This window comes from Choloepus didactylus, chromosome 17 (genome assembly GCF_015220235.1).
Source record: "Choloepus didactylus isolate mChoDid1 chromosome 17, mChoDid1.pri, whole genome shotgun sequence".
NCBI classification, from domain to species: domain Eukaryota; kingdom Metazoa; phylum Chordata; class Mammalia; order Pilosa; family Megalonychidae; genus Choloepus; species Choloepus didactylus.
This window is the reverse complement of record NC_051323.1, coordinates 61648688-61666963: the sequence shown is the minus strand read 5'-3', so window position 1 is coordinate 61666963 and position 18276 is coordinate 61648688. Positions and strand designations below refer to the sequence as shown.

The 18276-nt window shown below is 37.7% G+C and overlaps 1 protein-coding gene across 4 annotated transcripts in view; it reads left to right on the top strand.

Moving 5' to 3' along the window:
• Positions 1-18276, top strand: part of LCLAT1 (lysocardiolipin acyltransferase 1) — a 229471-nt gene that overhangs the window by 134065 nt on the left and 77130 nt on the right. For all 4 annotated transcript variants that reach the window (XM_037806563.1, XM_037806562.1, XM_037806561.1 and 1 more), the window contains exons 4-5: positions 5399-5545; positions 10150-10266. In XM_037806563.1, the coding sequence (XP_037662491.1) occupies positions 5399-5545; positions 10150-10266 (264 nt within the window). The remainder of the gene's footprint in view (positions 1-5398; positions 5546-10149; positions 10267-18276) is intronic.

Sequence of the window (18276 nt, the reverse complement as noted above, 5' to 3'; positions counted from 1 at the left end):
ACTGGCTCCCCATCTGCTTCTTTGTCCCTCCATTTGCCTTTTTTTTAAAATCTATTTTTTATTTTGAACTTTAACATATACACGTAACAGTGATAACTTTCAAAGTACGATTTAACAAGTAGTTAGTAAATTTCAGACAGTGTGATGAGTCACAATTCCACAACTTCAGCTATTTCCATTATTGTAAAATGTAACACATACAGAAAGGTGTTAACTTTTTTTTTTTTAAATTCAGTTTTATTGAAATATATTCACATACCATACAATCATCCATGGTATACAATCAACTGTTCACAGTATGATCATATAGTTATGTGTTCATCACCACAATCTATTTCTGAACATTTTCCTTACATCAGAAAGAATCAGAATAAGAATAAAAAATAAAAGCGAAAAAAGAACACCCAAACCATCCCCCCCATCCCACCATATTTGTCATTTAGTTTTTATCCCCATTTTTCTACTCATCCATCCATACTAGATAAAGGGGGTGTGCTCCACAAGGTTTTCACAATCACACTGTCACCCCTTGTAATCTACATTATTATATAATCATCTTCAGGAGTCCAGACTGCTGGGTTGGAGTTTGGTAGTTTCAGGTATTTACTTCTAGCTATTCCAGTACATTAAAACCTAAGAGGTATTATCTAGTTAGTGCATAAGAATGTCCACCAGAGTGACCTCTCGACTCCATTTGAAATCTCTCAGCCACTGAAACTATTTCGTCTCATTTTGCATCCCCCTTTTGTTCAAGAAGATACTCCCAGTCCCACGATGCCAGGTCCAGATTCATCCCCAGGAGTCATATCCTGCATTGCCAGGGAGATTTACACCCTTGGGAGTTGGGTCCCACGTAGGGGAGAGGGCAGTGAGTTTACCCCTCGAGGTGGCTCAGAGAGAGAGAGGGCCATATCTGAGCAACAAAGAGGTACTCAGGGGGAGACTCTTAGGCACAATTACATGCAAGTTTAGCCTCTCCTCCACAGCAACGAGCCCCTTAAGGGCAAGTCCCATGACCAAGGGCTCAGCACATCAAACCGCCAGTCCCAGTGTTTGCGACAACATCAGTACCAGTCCAGGTGAGGAAGTCCAACACTTCTGCACCTTCCCCCAGCTCCTCGGGGCTGGGGTGGGGGGGGCGGCTGTGAATATATTTTTTATTATCTGCCCAAATTACTTTGGGATGTGTCACTAAGAAAGGTGTTAACTTTTGATGTGCAGCTCAACAAGCAGTTATATAGATAATTTCAAAAATTGTTGTGGGTTACAGTGCCACAGTTTCAGTTCTTTCCTTATTATGAAATATAGGGTATATACAGAAAGGTAAAGACTTTCAAAGCACAATTCAATGAATAGCTATAGAACAAATTTCAAACACTGTTTTAGGTTACAGTTCCACTGTGTCATTTATCTTCTTTTTCTTTTATGGCATCCTTGCATTTAAAGTCTGTTTTATCTGAAATTAGTATTGCCACCCCTGCTTTCTTTTGGCTGTAGCTTTCATGGAATATTTTTTTCCATCCCCTCACTTTCAGTCTCTCTGTGTCACTGGGTCTAAGATGAGTCTCTTGTAAACAGCATATTACGGTTCATATTTTTTAATCCATTCTGCCAATCTGTATCTTTTAATTGGGGAGTTTAATCCATTCACATTCAATGTTATTACTGTGAAGGCAGTTTTCGAATCATCCATCTTATCCTTTGGATTTTACTTGCCAGATCTATTTTTTTCCTCTATTTCCTTTAAGTTACCCTTACTGACACTCTTCAGTTATGTGCCCTTCTCCAAGGCCTCTCTCTCTTGTCTTTTTTCCTCAGCCAGTAGAGCTCCCTTTAGTGTTTCTTGTAGGGCAGGACTCTTGTTAAGAAATTCTCTCAGCATTGGTTTGTCTGTGAAAATTTTAAGCTCTCCCTCAATTTTGAAGGAGAGCTTTGCTGGATAAAGAATTCTTGGCTGGCAATTTTTCTTTCAGAATTTTAAATATGTCTTATGACTGCCTTGTTTTCTCCGTGGCACTTGCTCAGTAGTCAGTACTTAGTCTTATGTTGTTTCCCTTGTACGTGGTGAATTGCTTCTCTCTTGCTGCTTTCAGAACTTTCTCCTTCTGTTCAACATTTGACAATCTGATCAAAATATGTCTTGGAGTGGGTTTATTTGGATTTCTTCTATTTGGAGTTCATTGGGCATCTTTGATTTGCATATTTATGTTGTTTAGAAGGGTTGGGAAGTTTTCCCCAACAGTGTCATCGAATCTTTTCCTAGCCCTTTAGTCTTGTCTTCCCCTTCTGGAGCACCAGTGATTCTTATATTTGTGCACTTCATTTTGTCCATCATTTCCCTGAGATCCATTTCAAATTTTTTCAATTTTTTCACCATTCATTCTTTTGTGCTTTCGCATTCCATCATCCTGTCGTCGAGATTCTTTCCTCTGCCTCTTCAAATCTGCTGCTTTGTGTCTCAACAATATTTTTAATTTGATCTACAGTGTTCTAGTTTGCTAATGCTGCTGGAATGCAAAACACCAGAGATGGATTGGCTTTTATAAAAGGGGTTTATTTGGTTACACAGTTACAGTCGTAAGGCCATAAAGTGTCCAAGATAACACATCAGCAATCGGGTACCTTCACTGGAGGATGGCCAATGGTGTCTGAAAAACCTCTGTTAGCTGGGAAGGCACGTGGCTGGTGTCTGCTCCAAAGTTCTGGTTTCAAAATGGCTTTTTCCCAGGACGTTCCTCTCTAGGCTGCAGTTCCTCAAAAATGTCACTCTTAGTTGCACTTTGGATATCTGTCCTCTCTTAGCTTCTCTGGAGCAAGAGTCTGCTTTCAACAGCCGTCTTCAAACTCTCTCTCATCTGCCACTCCTATGCTTTCTTCAAAGTGTCCCTCTTGGCTGTAACTCCTCTTCAAAAGTTCACTCTCAGCTACACTGAGTTCCCTCTGTCCATCAGCTCATTTATATGGCTCCAGTGACTCAACTTAGACCCACCCTGAATGAGTGGAGCAACACCTCCATGGACATTATTCAATCAGAGTCATCACCCACAGCTGGGTGGGGCACATCTCCAAAGAAACACTCAAAGAAATCTAATCAACACTGATAACGTCTGCCCACACAAGATTACATCAAAGATAATGGCATTTGGGGGACACAATATATTCAAACTGGCACATACAGTATCGTTTATTTCCATAAGATCTGCTTTTTTTTTTTTGTATTTACTCTTGTAAATTCTTCCTTATACTCTTCTGGGTCTTCTTGTCCTTTATATCCTTAGCCATGACATGGATGTTTGTGTATACTTCTTTGATTAATTGCTGCAAGTTCTGTGTCTCCCGTGGCTTTTTAATTTGGATATTTAGGTTGTCCGTATCTTCTGGTTTCTTCATATGCTTTATAATTTTCTGTTGTTTTTGTCCTTTTGGCATTTGCTTATCTTGATAGAGTTCTTTTAGGATATGCAGGATTGATTATGTGAACATTTATCTATAATTTGGCAGAGCTGCAGCTTGGTGGGTAGTTCGCTGTCCTACCAGCAGATGGAGCTCTTGAGCTACCTCTTACCCGCAAGCCAGTTCTCTGCCAACTTCATCTGTGCACGAAGTGGGGGTCTAAACCATGTGGAAATCCAGTCAGTGCACCAGTGTTCCTTGTGCACTGGGAACTTCTAGCCCTGTGGGTGAGGGGGCATGTCCTGCGCAGTTTGACAGGGAGTTTGCTCCAGGACACAGTGGTCCTGGCCATTCCCAGGGCTGTGGGTGGATTACTCTGTGGCTGCAGAGCTGCCCTTCTCACCTTCCAGCTCAAATGCCCCACAGTCCCTGTCTGCCCTGTGCCCATGAGTCCTTGGGATTGGGGGAGGGCTCCTGGCACTTCAGTGCAGTGCTCTTGCCTCTAGGCTGTGTACACTGAGGACTTCCATTGAGGAAGAGTGCATGATGTCCCAAGTCTGCCAAATCCCAAATTCCCTCAGAAGAACTCTTAGCTACAAGGCTGCGAAGGGTTCTTTCCCCAGCCAACTGCAGAGATGGGGCATAGAAAGCTGCTTGCTCCATGTCTGGTTGCTAGTCCCCAGCTCAGCAGCCACAGGGCTGTGAAGGGTTATCTTCCCACTCAATTGCTAAGGTGGCTGCACGGGGCGTGGAAAGCTGCCCCCTTCTGTGCTCATCTGCCTGCTCCAACCACCATTTCCTGGCACGGGGGCTTTTGGCTGCACATCTGCGAAGGGTTATCACCCCAGCCAGGTGCTGAAGAGGGTGCCCCGGGAGTAGAAGGCTGCTTCTCTTTGTGCTCATTAGCAGGCTCCAACTGCCTGTTCCCCTGTGGCATTCCCGGCCAAACACTCACTGGTCTTAGACGCAATCTCTCAGCTTCTCCAGCTACCTACTCACTATGTGGTGTAGAAGTCCCTGCCCAGCCATTAGATCCCTGGAACTGCTGTTCTGGAAGCCCTTTCTGCCCTCTCTTTTTCACAGAGGAGGATTTTGCCCTGTCTCTCCTAATCCGCCATCTTCCTGGAAGTCCCTCCATTTGCCTTTATACTACCAACTTGTTTGTTTTCTCTGTGGTCCCAGGTAAAATTTCTAAGGGAGAACCTTTGGTTGGCCTAGAGAGTTATTGTGCTTGGGCCAAGCTTTTCATGCTTCCTAGGCTGTTAAACAGACTGTGGATTGGCTGCCTGGAGCCAGCCATCTACCACTGTCATCATGGTCCTTGGTGGCCCGGGAGGGATGGATGGTCTGGTAAATATGGCTGCCTAGGTCTGCCTCTGCTATAGCAGGGTCGATTTGCCCCAGAGAAAGGGAATGTGATCACAGTGTACACTCTGATTATGACGTGCTTAATAGCCATCACATACTTTCTCTTTACTTCTAGATAAAATCTAAAGAAGTGGCTAGCATTGAAAATAGCAGTTACATCTAGAGATTGAGTAGCACAGAAAGGGAAGTATTAAAGAAAATGCTTATATAGGTGACTTCAAAACAACCCTTTTTGCTTGTTGTTTTGTGAACCTGACAGTATGACAGCACATATTCTTACATCTCTTGGAGGTAGCTTGGTTAAAATGTCTGTTTGGTTAGGATTGTTAAAATCTTGGATGAGTTACTGAGAAATATTAGGGAATTTTTCTCCTTGATATTTTAAGAAATGTTTGGCTTGAGAAGAGGTTTTTGAGAAATTTGAAAATCCCAGGATATACTTACCCTTTTAAGAACGTTTTCTGATATATGTGTCATTTAACCCAAGATCATTGCTGAATTTAAGGTTTATACATCATGAGGTGCTTATTATGATAATAAATAATGTGTAGCAAAACCCAAACTGAAATCTTGTTTTCAATGACATTGTGGATATTGGCAATAAAATTGTATTTAAATACTTGTTGAATTATCCTAGGTTGGGCCATGCAAGCTGCTGCCTATATCTTCATTCATAGGAAATGGAAGGAGGACAAGAGCCATTTTGAAGACATGATTGATTATTTTTGTGGTATCTGTGAACCACTTCAACTCCTCATTTTCCCAGAAGGGACTGATCTCACAGGTAAGTAGCCTGGGTTTCGATCACAGGATTTTAAAACTTGAAGGAACTTAGAAGTCATCTAGTGTAAACTTATTCCTCAGGTGAAGAAACTGAACACCCACAAGATCAGTGGCCTACACTGAGGTCACTCAGTTAATCAGTAGCGCACTGAAACCCAGAGCTCCTGCTGCCGCCCTTGGAATATATAATGGGCAACCCCAAGAGTTCATTCCTAGTCACACTTGCCATCCTAGAGCTCCATATTTTAAACCCCAAAATGTATATTAAAATATCAGCCATTTACCCTTATATAAGCTTAATCTTTAAATTGTTTTTGCTTTCCTGCTCTATATTCTCTTCTCTTCCAAAGTACTTATTTTTCCATGAAACCCTTTTTTCTTAACTTATTCCTATAAGAAAAGGATCCAGTAATAACCAATTTCACTAATTGTTGATTTAAGTTAATATGTTATCTTTCTTCTGGCATTTTCAGCATTATCCCTAATATAGGAAGGGAAGGCTTTGTCCCTTTTTCAAGAAGATTCAGCCATCATTGAGTAGTGGAGGGGGAAAAGAGGATGTGTTCAAGACTTTTCTACCTTTCCAGAATCAAACTATATAGACCAAGAATGTCAGCATATTTCAAGGAGTTCTTAAGATTGAAAACAAAATACTGGACAGTCTTTCATCCTTAGTAAGTTAATGGTTTTCAAACATTTTTAAACCAAAGGCATTTTTGTAGATGAAGCCTTCTTCTGTCTAGGGCTTATGACAGGTAAAAGTGGAACTGCTGTGGTTGAATATGAGGGGATGGGCTTGGAAAGGAAGCAGATCCTTGGAGTCCAAAGAGCAAACTTTAAAAACCTTTAATACTTTGATTACTTGAAGAAGGATACAGTGGAACTCGAGAAGGATCCAGTGGATGAAGTTCTGCTGTATGAAGGAAGACAGACAGAACAGGATAGAACTGAAATAGAAAAATCACAATTAGTATGGAGAGATGGAATGTGAACTTGTTTTTCAAAGCCTGATACCAGACTTAGTGGGGCAACTCTGAGAGCTTAAGAGAGGAGAACATATAAATGAAGATATTAATTCACACTTTACATAGAGTGATTTATGGAATCCGTTATCCAAAAAAGAAGGTTGAAGATGAAAAAATACAAATTACACAAATATTTAAGTAAGTGAATGAGTGACTGAGCCATAAAAGGTTAATAAGGGAAATTTAGGTATTTGGGGAAACATTTACCTTTGATACCAAGGAAGAGATATTTGACTCATCTGTTATAGATATAACTGAACTCAATGAACCATAGCCATTTTTATATAGGAGACAAATCTCTACAAATAAATGCTTGTTTTATATGTTTCATTTTTATAGTTAACATTCTAAAAATAGATGGATCAAATGATATATTCAGGACCATATTGGCTGCATATGGTTTAAGCTAGAAAATATATCACTGTAAGTTGATTGATTCTCAGAGCTAAACTATCATTAGGAAATTGTAGTATACAAATAGATGGCAATATTTTAATTTTATAATACTTAGAATATATAATACTTAAATTTGGATGTTGAATATCAGCTAGATTAGAGTGTAGAAAGTCACTGTGACTTCTTTCTTACTGAAATGATAGATTTATTTTATTTATGAATGTGAAATTGTACATTAAAGAATGACAGCTTTGGAAGTTTGTAGTAATAGCTAATGGAAAAAGATCATCAGAGTAGGCCACTGCTACTCTGGATTAGTGTTAAATATTTATATATGAGACCTGCAGAACCTTTAGAATATGCTTTAAAAACTTTTTCATTATATACTTTTTCTCTCAGGATATTTTTTTTTTTTAGGTGAGGAACTTCAACATCTAGTTGCATGGTTTTAGAGTCCAGAGTGCTCACGATTACACAGTGTAGTTGTACAGTTTTCAAGTTAAAATAGTATTTACATCTTAAGACCAACTTGGAAAATCCAAGCTATTTGTCACCAAGCCTACTTGGCACAGTGGAGCTACCTTCAGAGACAACTGACTGATTCTGAAGTATACAAAAAGTTTTGATGTTTTTTTTTGTTTGTTGTTTGTTTGTTTTATTGAGGTAGGAATGATTTTTTTCTTAAGTAGGCTAGCAGAATAAATGTTCAATTTTGAAAAAGTTTCCGTTAATTCAAAGGTGGTTTTAGTTACCATGGTTACCTTTGAACATGAAGGATTTTAAGTACAAGGAGAATGTTTTTAATCCACCCTAAATTCTAAATCTAGCTTGCTCATACATTTTCCAATTATTGCATATTAATGTAACTTTACAATATATTCTAACTTCATATATTATTGTTTGTAACTCTTTTCTTCCTTATGGAAGTAATGTATGTCAATTTGAGGAAATTTAAAAACATATAAGGGAGCACAAAAATTGCTATAATCCCACTGCCCACGAATAAACACCATTCTGATCTTGGTCCATTGCTTTTAGATCATTTTTTTGTACATACACAGATATAATTTTAAACAAAATTAGAAAATTGGAATCACATATACTTTGTACTTTTTTTAACTGAAAGTAATATTGTAAGCTGTCTCTCATCATTATTTAGTCTTTGAGAACATGTTTTAATGGTTAAGTAGTTTTATATTGTATTGCCTACCATAATTTGGGGTTACATTTTGCTGATTTGGAAAGGAAAGCTGTTTCCACATTTTTACAATTATAATATCACATACAGTTAAACTCCCTCTGCATAAAACTTCATTTAATAAATATCTGAGTGCCTAGAGCTTGATAAATAAAACAAAGGGAATAAAAATAAGTCCTCACTCTCATGAAACTTACATTCTGTGAGGAAGGACAGATAAACTAATAAGTGAATAAAAATGATATGATGAAAAATGGGGTTGGATAAGGAGCTAGTAACAGGAGAAAGGGGGGGAAGGGTGGTGTTGCATTTAAGTAGGGACTAAATGAACCATTCAGGTTTCTGGGTGAAAGGCTTTCCGGGAAGAGGGAAGAGCAACTGTGCAGACCGTGAGGTGGGAACATGACTGGCTTGTTTGAGAACAGCAGCGTGGCCAGTAATCCATTGAGGGGGAGGTAGTGCTGGAAGTGGGTTAGTACAGGAAGTGAGCTGACAGAACAGGAGGTCGTGGTCAGGACGTGGAATGCCAGTTCAGGTACAAAGAATAACAGATTCTAGGATGAATAGATGAAGTGGGTGTGAAGAGAAAAATCTGCATTTCAAATTCATCTATCTCTGATTATTTCTGTCTTCCCGCATTCTGACTGCACTTTTTAGAACTAGCTATGCTTGTAGTCACACTCTACAATGGAGTTCAATTTTGTCTTTTTAGAAGCTCCATTGTCTGTGACAAATTAGAAGAGCAAACTAAAGAGTAGTTAGTTAGTCCTCATCTTTGTGGCATCCCTGGGATCCAGTAGCTGTTTGAGATCCTGTCAGCTGCCTATAAAATACTGTTTTGGAGTCCCATGCCCAGGATATTTTCCTCAAAAGAAGATGAAGGGAGCTTCTTACTTACCCTGTTTAGGGCCTTTACTTTTGATTTGCTGGGGATCTGTGGGTATTTAATTTTTTTACTCAATTTCCTCAGTTATAAAATGATGTTACACCATCTGTAGGAGAATTTGTTGAATTATTTTAGTGTTGTGTAATGCATCTCTGTTTTGGGGGGGTTTTGAGGACACAGTTATCTTAAACTTACTCCTAGGAAAGTCTTGTATTTTTCTTGTGATTTGGAATAGTCTGTAAATTTTAGGATGCAGCTGAAGACTGCAGGCTTTAACATCTGCTGTCATCTGAAGGTATTTCATGATCTCCCCCAGCAGTTAAGGCCAAATAATTTCTGAACACTTTACTTTTTCCAAATGTATTTGCTGAATAATGGGTTTGGTTCTTCTTGGAACTTGTAAAGTTACCTCATGGAATGGAAAAAGTAGTTTTTGCCAACAATTGGAACATTTACTTGACTCTGTAACTAAATTCAGCCAAACCATGTTCAGATGTTTGTACATGATGTGCTGATCTTGTGCCCATTCTGTTGTGGAGTGGTTTGGATTAGTAATATTAGCATGCTCTGTGTCAGCAAGGCAGACATTTCATTTTGTATAGAAGACCTAAATTATTGGGTTGAAAAAAAATGTTGATCTGATATATTTGTCATATTGCTAGTTATTTCTTCTGGCTGCCTAGATCTTTAATGTCTTATTAGTATTTTAGTTTTAATTTATTAGCATTTTATATTTTAGTATTCCAGTTTTTATTACGTAAGGACAATTTATGAAAGTTTAATTTTTAATATTTTATTTGTGTTTTAATTTTCATTGTTTATTGACTTTTTTAAAATCTTAAAGAATTAAAAATATTTGAGTATGAATTTCAGGCACCTTTTTAAAAATACTGATTAATATGTTTTTATAATCTTTTAAAAATTATTTAATAAGAGACGTAAGGAACTAACTAAAGTGTTTGTATCTTCTTTTTACTCAGTATATAGCATTCAGTAATTACATAACAATTAACTGCCGTTTTTATCAAAGAAATTCTGAACTTATGTCCTATTTATCTCTTTTTATTTTATGGCTTCTAATGGTCTATTGTTTTGTTTAGAAAACAGCAAGGCTCGAAGTAATGATTTTGCTGAAAAGAATGGACTTCAGAAATACGAATATGTCTTACATCCACGAACTACGGGCTTTACTTTTGTAATAGACCGTCTAAGAGAAGGTAAGCATCCATCTCAAAATACATTTTTTTATATATGGTAAAAATGGTTAAACTTTATATATAATCCTTTAGAATTTACAAAACACTTTTTCACACTTTGTTTAAAAAAATGAGATACATTTAACTCTGCTTTAATACAGAAGTTGACCCAATTCACTAAAATGTTTCTCTATGTATTATTTAGAAATATAAAGATATCTTTGTATAGAACATTTCTGTTTTGCTGGGACAGAAAAATGATACATACAATTAGACTATAATTCCATTTTTAATTGTTTCTCAAAGCAGCAAAAGTGTCTTGAAAGTATTCTTTAATTTATACCAACCTTATATTTGGTGCAGTATTTAAGAATGCATCATTCTCTCACTGTCTTAGATTGTTACAGTTCTTTATAGCTTAAAAAATATTTTTACATTTATTATTCTCTTCATTCTACCAAATGACTCTGATAGCAGGAAGGCAAGTGCTTCTGTAAGCATTTTATAGGTGAACAAAATTGACATCCAAGTTGGTAAATTTCTGTAGGTTACACTAGTCAAGGATAGAACTTCATTCTTCTTCTTCCGAGTTCATGGCTCACACTTTGTCTTTGTGTCTGTTGAGGAGCCTATGAGGACAAGGGATTTCACTGATTTATCACACCCATTTTAGTGTTTAAGTTTTGATTTTTTTTTTAATGTAAAAAGCCAGTTGTACTTTTTACATAGCTCTGCATATGTATGTGTTTATATATTCATACACCTGTGTTCATAAGAATAAATAACAATATGGACATATATGAAGGAGGGATGACCCAGAAACCTTGCTGAAGTATCGATACTTTTATAAGAACAATTCCAAGCCCAAGAGTCACCTAGCAGAAGAATAATCTTGTTAGAATGTTTTTGCTCTCCAGCCGGATTGCTAGCAAGCTATATCATGTTGACATCTGTGACAAATTATCACCTTCATTTGGTAATTGCTAAGTGTCATAAAACTGCTTGTGCCTAATATGAAAGTTCCTGAGCCACTAGGTAAGAAACAGTATAAAGTTTTCACTTCTTTCCCTAAACGGCATCGTTGTTATTCCTTTAGGGTTTAATGTTCTTTAAGATATAGCATATAACTTCAGTTAATGAACCCTCCTAAGACACAGCTTCTTTAAAACCCACCATCTTAAAGAAATGTACGCAACCAATCCAGAGTCACATTGGTATGGTGAACCAAAAATAATGTCCCCATTCGTTTGGTTTGCTTTTGGAATTCTGTGGTTGTAAATAATATGAAATGGACTTGTGGGTTTGATGGCCATATTGGATATAAATAGTGAATGGCTTTCTATCCATGTAAGTCCATAGAGAACACAGATTTAATGTCTTTGGAGTAGCATAGAGAGGCACCAAGAAGTTAAAGTGATGATATTTCTTTTTTTAAGCTCTTTTTCATATGGTATGTACCACTTACTATGGCATCCAACTTAGATTCACCCTTCTCATTCACCATTGTATGCTTTTTATTTCTTTACATAATGTGATATTTTGTTTTTCCAGCTATTTCTGACATCATTAAATGCATTCATCTACTTGATATCTCTGGTAATGAAGTTTCTAGCAATACAAGTATGCTCTTGAAACACATCATTTTGTTAATAAAGATTGCCCTAAATGTAGGCAGAATAATTGAGAAATTTTTGCATAATGGCTAAGGATTTATCTATAGAGCTCTCTGTTCTGAAATCTGGAAAATAGTAGTGAACTGTTTTATAACTTTGGGGAATGTGCATGGGAAATGTGCAGTGGGAAAGCCCTAGTCAACAACCACAATATGTAGTTTTTCCAGCCAGAGCTGGCAACTAATTTCCTCTCTCTGTATATTGGTAAAATAGAGACATAAAAACACAATTCAATGATTCCATTTGTTTTAATTAGAGAAATAGAATGGGACCTGTATAGTTTAATAATAATAAAAATACATGGTGACGATGATAATTATAATAGAAGAAGCAACTAACGTTTATGACGTATATACTAAGTACCAGGCATCATGCTAAGTGCTTTGTATGCATGAGGTCATTTAATTTTCACAACAACCCTACACAGTTGTTACCATTATTAATATTTAACTTATAGGGCAAACCAAAGCAGAAACTGAAGTAAAGAAGTTCATCAAAGTTAGAGGAATAAGGTTTGTCTGACATGCTCTTTCTACTAGAACTTGTTGCCTTTTTTATTTATAGTGTGATTTTAGTTAACAAGTCATAAAGCACCTTTGTAACGACAGTAGGCTGAGTGATTTTAATCAAGAAAGAATGAAAGGAAAAAGGGGACCAAATGGCTGAGCAGGGAGGGATGTTGAGGTGGTTGTGATACTGCTCGAGATGACAGGAGAAGCAGGCAGAGAGAGGGCAAGGAGGCGTCAGCTAGTGAGGTGGCGGCAGCTCTGATTTCTGGAGAGATCAAATGAACAAAGAGAGAGGAACATTTGGAAAACACATGCTTACCCTAAAGTATAACACCCATTATTTAATAATATACAAATATGTTGTTCTTCTGATAATAATTGCAAAAATACCCTGATTTCCGTCATTTGTATACTTGCTTTATAACCATACTAGATCATTACCTTCTTACTTCCCTTCCATATTACAGAAATGCAAACCCCCACAAAGAAAGCCAGCAGGCTCTGCGTTGTAAAAGGAACACCTATCACATGAGCACTATGAAAAGGATACTTGGGTGGGAAGCAGCAAGAATTTATTTATTTAACTATAGTAAATGATTCTCCATAATGGAGACTCAGTCAATAATAGCTAAATTGAATATTTTTTTAGACAAGAACAGAAAAGAAAGAGTGTAAGAAAAGGGCACCAAGTTTGAGCCAGTGTGGACCTGAGCAGTCAACTAGGAAAACCCAACCTGACTGAGCTGAATATTTGTGTTGGAGAGTGACCGACAATAATCAAGAAGATGTTTGGAACCATTATTATTGAAAAACTTAATTCCTGTCTCCAAATGATCAGGTTTTTAGTTTGTCCATTTCTTGATCAAGTTACTCAAGCAAATCAGTTCATGTGTTAAGAGTCTGAAACATCATATAGGTGTATTTCAGTTTTAGGTTTGAAATAAATAACATGTTTTAGAATTGAAGTAAAACAATCCATACTTAACCCATATGATTAAATTCTAAATATGAAAGAAACGAAGGATGGTGTTTTTCCACTAGTCTAGGGGATATAGGTTCAACCTTTAAAGAAAAAATCCTCACTGGATAATTTGGATGAGTATGCCTGAACAAAACTCTTCAGGAAGAGAGAATTGCAGACTTAATACCCCGATTACATATATGGAACCTAATATTCCTGCATTTGGCTCCCTTATTTTGGTCTAAAGTAATTCTCATTTGCTCTAAGAAAGCTGGTGGTTACCTGGGAAGTAAAAGCAGTTTACCTGTCATCGACACTTCAGCGTTATTAGACTATGGTAATTTTTTGGATTTTTTGCATAGTGCACTCCAACCTGGCAATCTAGTCTGCTTGTCGCCTGTAGTGGCTGTAAATAGTGGGGAACTCAAAACACCCAGCAAGAGCTAGCACTCTCTGTGACTCATGTTGCTTTATCTTAGTCAACAAGTCCCACCCAGGTTCACAGTCAATTACCCTTCCTAAGATCCAGCATAATTTAGGAGGCAAGAAAGAAAGGCGGAAAACCATTGAAATATTGGGTGCATTGTGTACCATGCACTGTGACCTTTCCATGAGGCTTTTTATTGCTAGAAACTGTTTGTGAAATAGGATAAGACCTTTTTCTTTTGTTAAAAAAAAATGTAATTGTACAGCTGACCTTTGACATTTGGTAGAATATTTTCTGAGATCTTTTCCAGTTCCCCAAATTTGCAAATACCTCTAGGGCATGGCAGTTGACTTTCTTTTGAGGCCATTTTACAAAGAAACAAAGCTTTTGCTAATTATGGTGATGAATAGAGTACAACAAAAGTTGAATGAGATTTAGATGCTGATCAGCGTGTAGGCTCACAGATCAACCAAATGATTTGGCCCTGATTTGGCCCTGCACATCACGAAGCAGAAATGCTTCAAATTCGCCTCGGCCAAATTACCCTCGACCACAGGTCAGGGACCTTTGGGGTCTCTCACATTGAATCTTCAAATGCCAAAGTTCTGCTTTAGAACTTAAGTGACATTTATATTGCTTTCTTTGCTCATTTTAATTCTCTCTCTGTTTCTGTCTGTCTCTCTCCCCCTCTTTCTCTCTCTCTCTCTCTCTCTGTCTCTCTCTGTCTCTGTCTCGCCCTCTTTGCGTCTTTTACATAGTGAAAAATCTGAGCTGCTCACGTAGGACCAATGATGTCATTGTGTTTAATGCAAAATTTATGGCAGATGTAATGAAAATGATAGAAGCCCTGTAGTCTGTACATAAAAACAACCATCTTACATTTGTCAGGTACCTCCAGTGTACCAGGCATTGAGTTGACACTTTTCTCTATCCTGTCTGTGCAGCAGAATCACACATGGAGCTTCTTAAAAACACAGATACTTCCACCAGACTCAGACCTGTTGAATCAGAAAGTACTTCCCCACTAACACCTTCATATCTGTCACTTAATTGTCATCACTGAGTTTGCCCTGTGTTATACCTGAGAATACTGGCTTACTTCAGCAGCTGGCCCAGGGCACATTGCTGTGGGTTGGAAGCACCAGGATTTAAACTCAGGTCTATTTGATGCCAAGGCCCATGTTCTTTCCATTGTGTAATAAGTTTACAGCTTTTCTATTCCAAGTGCTACAAAAATTTATTGTTTGTAAGATTTTTCTCTTTCCAAGCTGCTTCCCTGTTACACTTGGCTGTACTGTGAGTTGTATTTAAATGGAAAAAGATATAAAGGATTTCTTTTTTGTAAGCACCTCTTTTATTTTTCTGCTTCCTATATTTCACAGTTCCTTCCTTTTTGCTTGCAAACTTGCTCCATTTCTCTGATACTTAATACAAAACAAAACAAACAAAAACACACTTAAACTATTTGTCCTTTCAAACTGTAGTTCCATCGTTTTCCTTTTTTTTTTTTGTTAAGTCTCAAAAGAAGAGCATGATAACTTGATTTTCTTAACACTGGCTGATTTTCTGTTTAAAAAGATCATTTTTGTTTTCTTATGAAATCAGAACACAGTTGTAAAAAAAAATTGGAAAATTAATTATAAAGAAGAAAATAAAGGTACCCATAATCTTGCCAGCCACCTCTTAGAAATACGTTGTGTCTATCTTTTGACATACATTCTTTGTGGAATTTTGTATATGCACACATATATTTCAGACAAAATTAGGATCAAATCATGTTTTGTAAAGCATTTTTTGTTACTCTAGTGTGAACATTTTCCCACACATTTTTCCATAATTTTTTGTATGTGTGATATGCTAATGTATGCATAGTATTCTATCAGAGGGACCACTATTTATTTAACTTGTCCTCTATTGTTCAATATTAAAGTTGTTTCCAATTTTCCACCATTATAAGTAATAGCAAAGTATGCATAAATCTCTGCAATTATTTCCTTAGAATAAATTTCCAAGTATAATTACTGAACCAAAGGTCATAAATTATATAAAATTTTTTGGAAAATCGTATTCTTCTGCTCTGCCTCATTTCTGTCAGTCACCAAGTTCTACTGACTTGCCTGGAAACATCTCTTAGAGTCACCTACCTTCCTATTATTTCCACAGTGTCCACATTGGTTTGGATTTCCGTTCTCCTTTTCAGTATTCCTGACTTTCTAACCAGTCTGCCTCTGGTTTCTCTTTTGCTAATCCACATTACCAACTGCTAACAATCAGTCTTCATAAAACGCCACTCTAATGGAATCACACATACGTTCATTTGTTCAGGAAATATTTTTTGGATATCTACATTGTCTGGCTTGCTGAGATACCAAGACACAACCCATTCCTTAGAGGATCGTGTGGTTTAGAAAACGTACTTTTAATGCAATGGAATAAGATACATGAAAGTATCTTCAGGACATAAAGAAAGGGGAGCCTGTCTTTGCCTGAAGTGATTATGGAAGAGGTGGCACGTGAGTTGAGAATTAAAGAATAAGTTGGCATTTTCGAGGGAGGAAAGTCATTTAAATATTTGTGCCCCTTCCAAATTCCTTGGTCAAGACTTTCTATAATATGACTGTGTTTTGCTTTCATGCAATGTGAGCTAACCTATTGGAAATAATTGACCATTCCTGACTATGCTTTCTGCTTTCTGAATTTTGCCTCTGATTATGTCTGCTTATGTCTGTCCAGGCTAAAACCTGCAATGCTTTGTTCTCTTATTTACCGTCTTTAAATGCTGTTCTTTTTTAAGGCTCCTCTTTTAACAGGTCATTCCCAGTTCCCCCAGCTAGCAGTCATCTGGACCGAATATCTTTGTTTCTTCTCTTACCAGACTTAGCACAGTGGATCTCATATTATGTCTGCTTTAATATATCTTCTTACCTTCCTAAAAGGATGATGACAAAGGCTATGGCACTTAAATCATTACAAAGGTTTTATCTCTAAATCCAACGATAATCTTTCCATCCTTATTTCCCTTCTTAGCAACATTTGACATCTTCTTGAAATACACTCTCTCCTTGGCTTCTCACTTTTCTCCTACTTTCCTGACTGCTCCACAGACTTTTTCAGAGGTTCTTCTCTAACTACCCCTCGAATGTCTGCGTTACTCACAGTGCTCTCCTAGGTTCCTTTGTTCTCGCACTCCACACATTTTCCCACATCATTCACATTGGTGGCTTAAATTATCCTCCAGATCCTCATCCTTAGTCCAGAAGTCCTTGCTGAATTCAGAGCCGTGTAGCTAACCTTCACTACTTGGGGGTTCTGCAGACACTTCAGGTTCAATATGTCCAAAATTGAACTTATCATTTCCCTTGAAACTGCTCTTCTTCCTATATTCACTGTCTCAGGGAAGGTGGTGGTGATGATGATAATAATGGCTTATATGCTAGGATTATTCTGAGTGCTTCACATGAGTTAGTTCATTTTGTGCATGAGGAAACTGAAGTACAGAGAAGTAAAACAACTAGCCCAAGATTACCCAGCTTTTAAATGGCAGATCTGGGAGTCTGGCTGCAAAGCCTTTGTCTTAACTACTATTATTAATACTATTTATCTTAATCATTGACTCAGTTGACTCAGTTGCTCAGCATTCTTTGCTCATCCCCCTCTGCTTTCTTTCTCATATCCAATGAAATCCCAACCAATACATTTTGATTCTCCCTCTTATATATAGTCTATTCCTTTTCTTTTCATTCTCACTGCCATGTTGGTCTGGCTATCTCATATCTCCCCTGAATTATCAAGTGGCTACTCAGCTGGTCTGCCTTGTTCTAAATGAGGGGGACAGCACGCTAGTTAGGTGTCTAGGCTCTGGAGTCAAAAGACCTGAGTCAAAAGCCTGGCTTCACCAGGATTAGCACTATGTCTGGTCAAGTGACGTAACCTTGGTAAGCCTCAGTTTCATCATATATAAACTAGAAATAATAATAGTCTTTACTTTAATGACTGCATAGCATTCTCATAGGATTCACTGAGGTCGTGTACATAAAGCATTTAGCACACTGCCTGGAAAACAGGAAGCACTAGTAAATGGTGAAGTGCAGACCTAGTGGCATCCCTGCCTAAACCATTCCTTGGTTTCACGATGCTCCAAGGTTGCATCTCCCTTTCTTTAACATGGTTTATCAGGCCCTTTGTGACCCATTTCTTGCTTACCTCTCTGGTCTCATCTCCTACCTCCCCACTTGCACTGTTCTAACTTTACTGAACTGCTTTTCTTTCCCAGAGTGCATAGTACTCAGGGCTGCCTCCACTATAGCCATAGCTCATTCTCCTCAGCCTGAGGGTCTCAGCTTAGATAACAGTTCTTCCAGAATCCTTCCCATCTATCTTAGGCTTGCCTAGGTGACCCTGCCCTGTGTGCCCTATATGAATGCTTTTCCTTCTCTACCTCCCCTAAGTAGATGTTTTTCC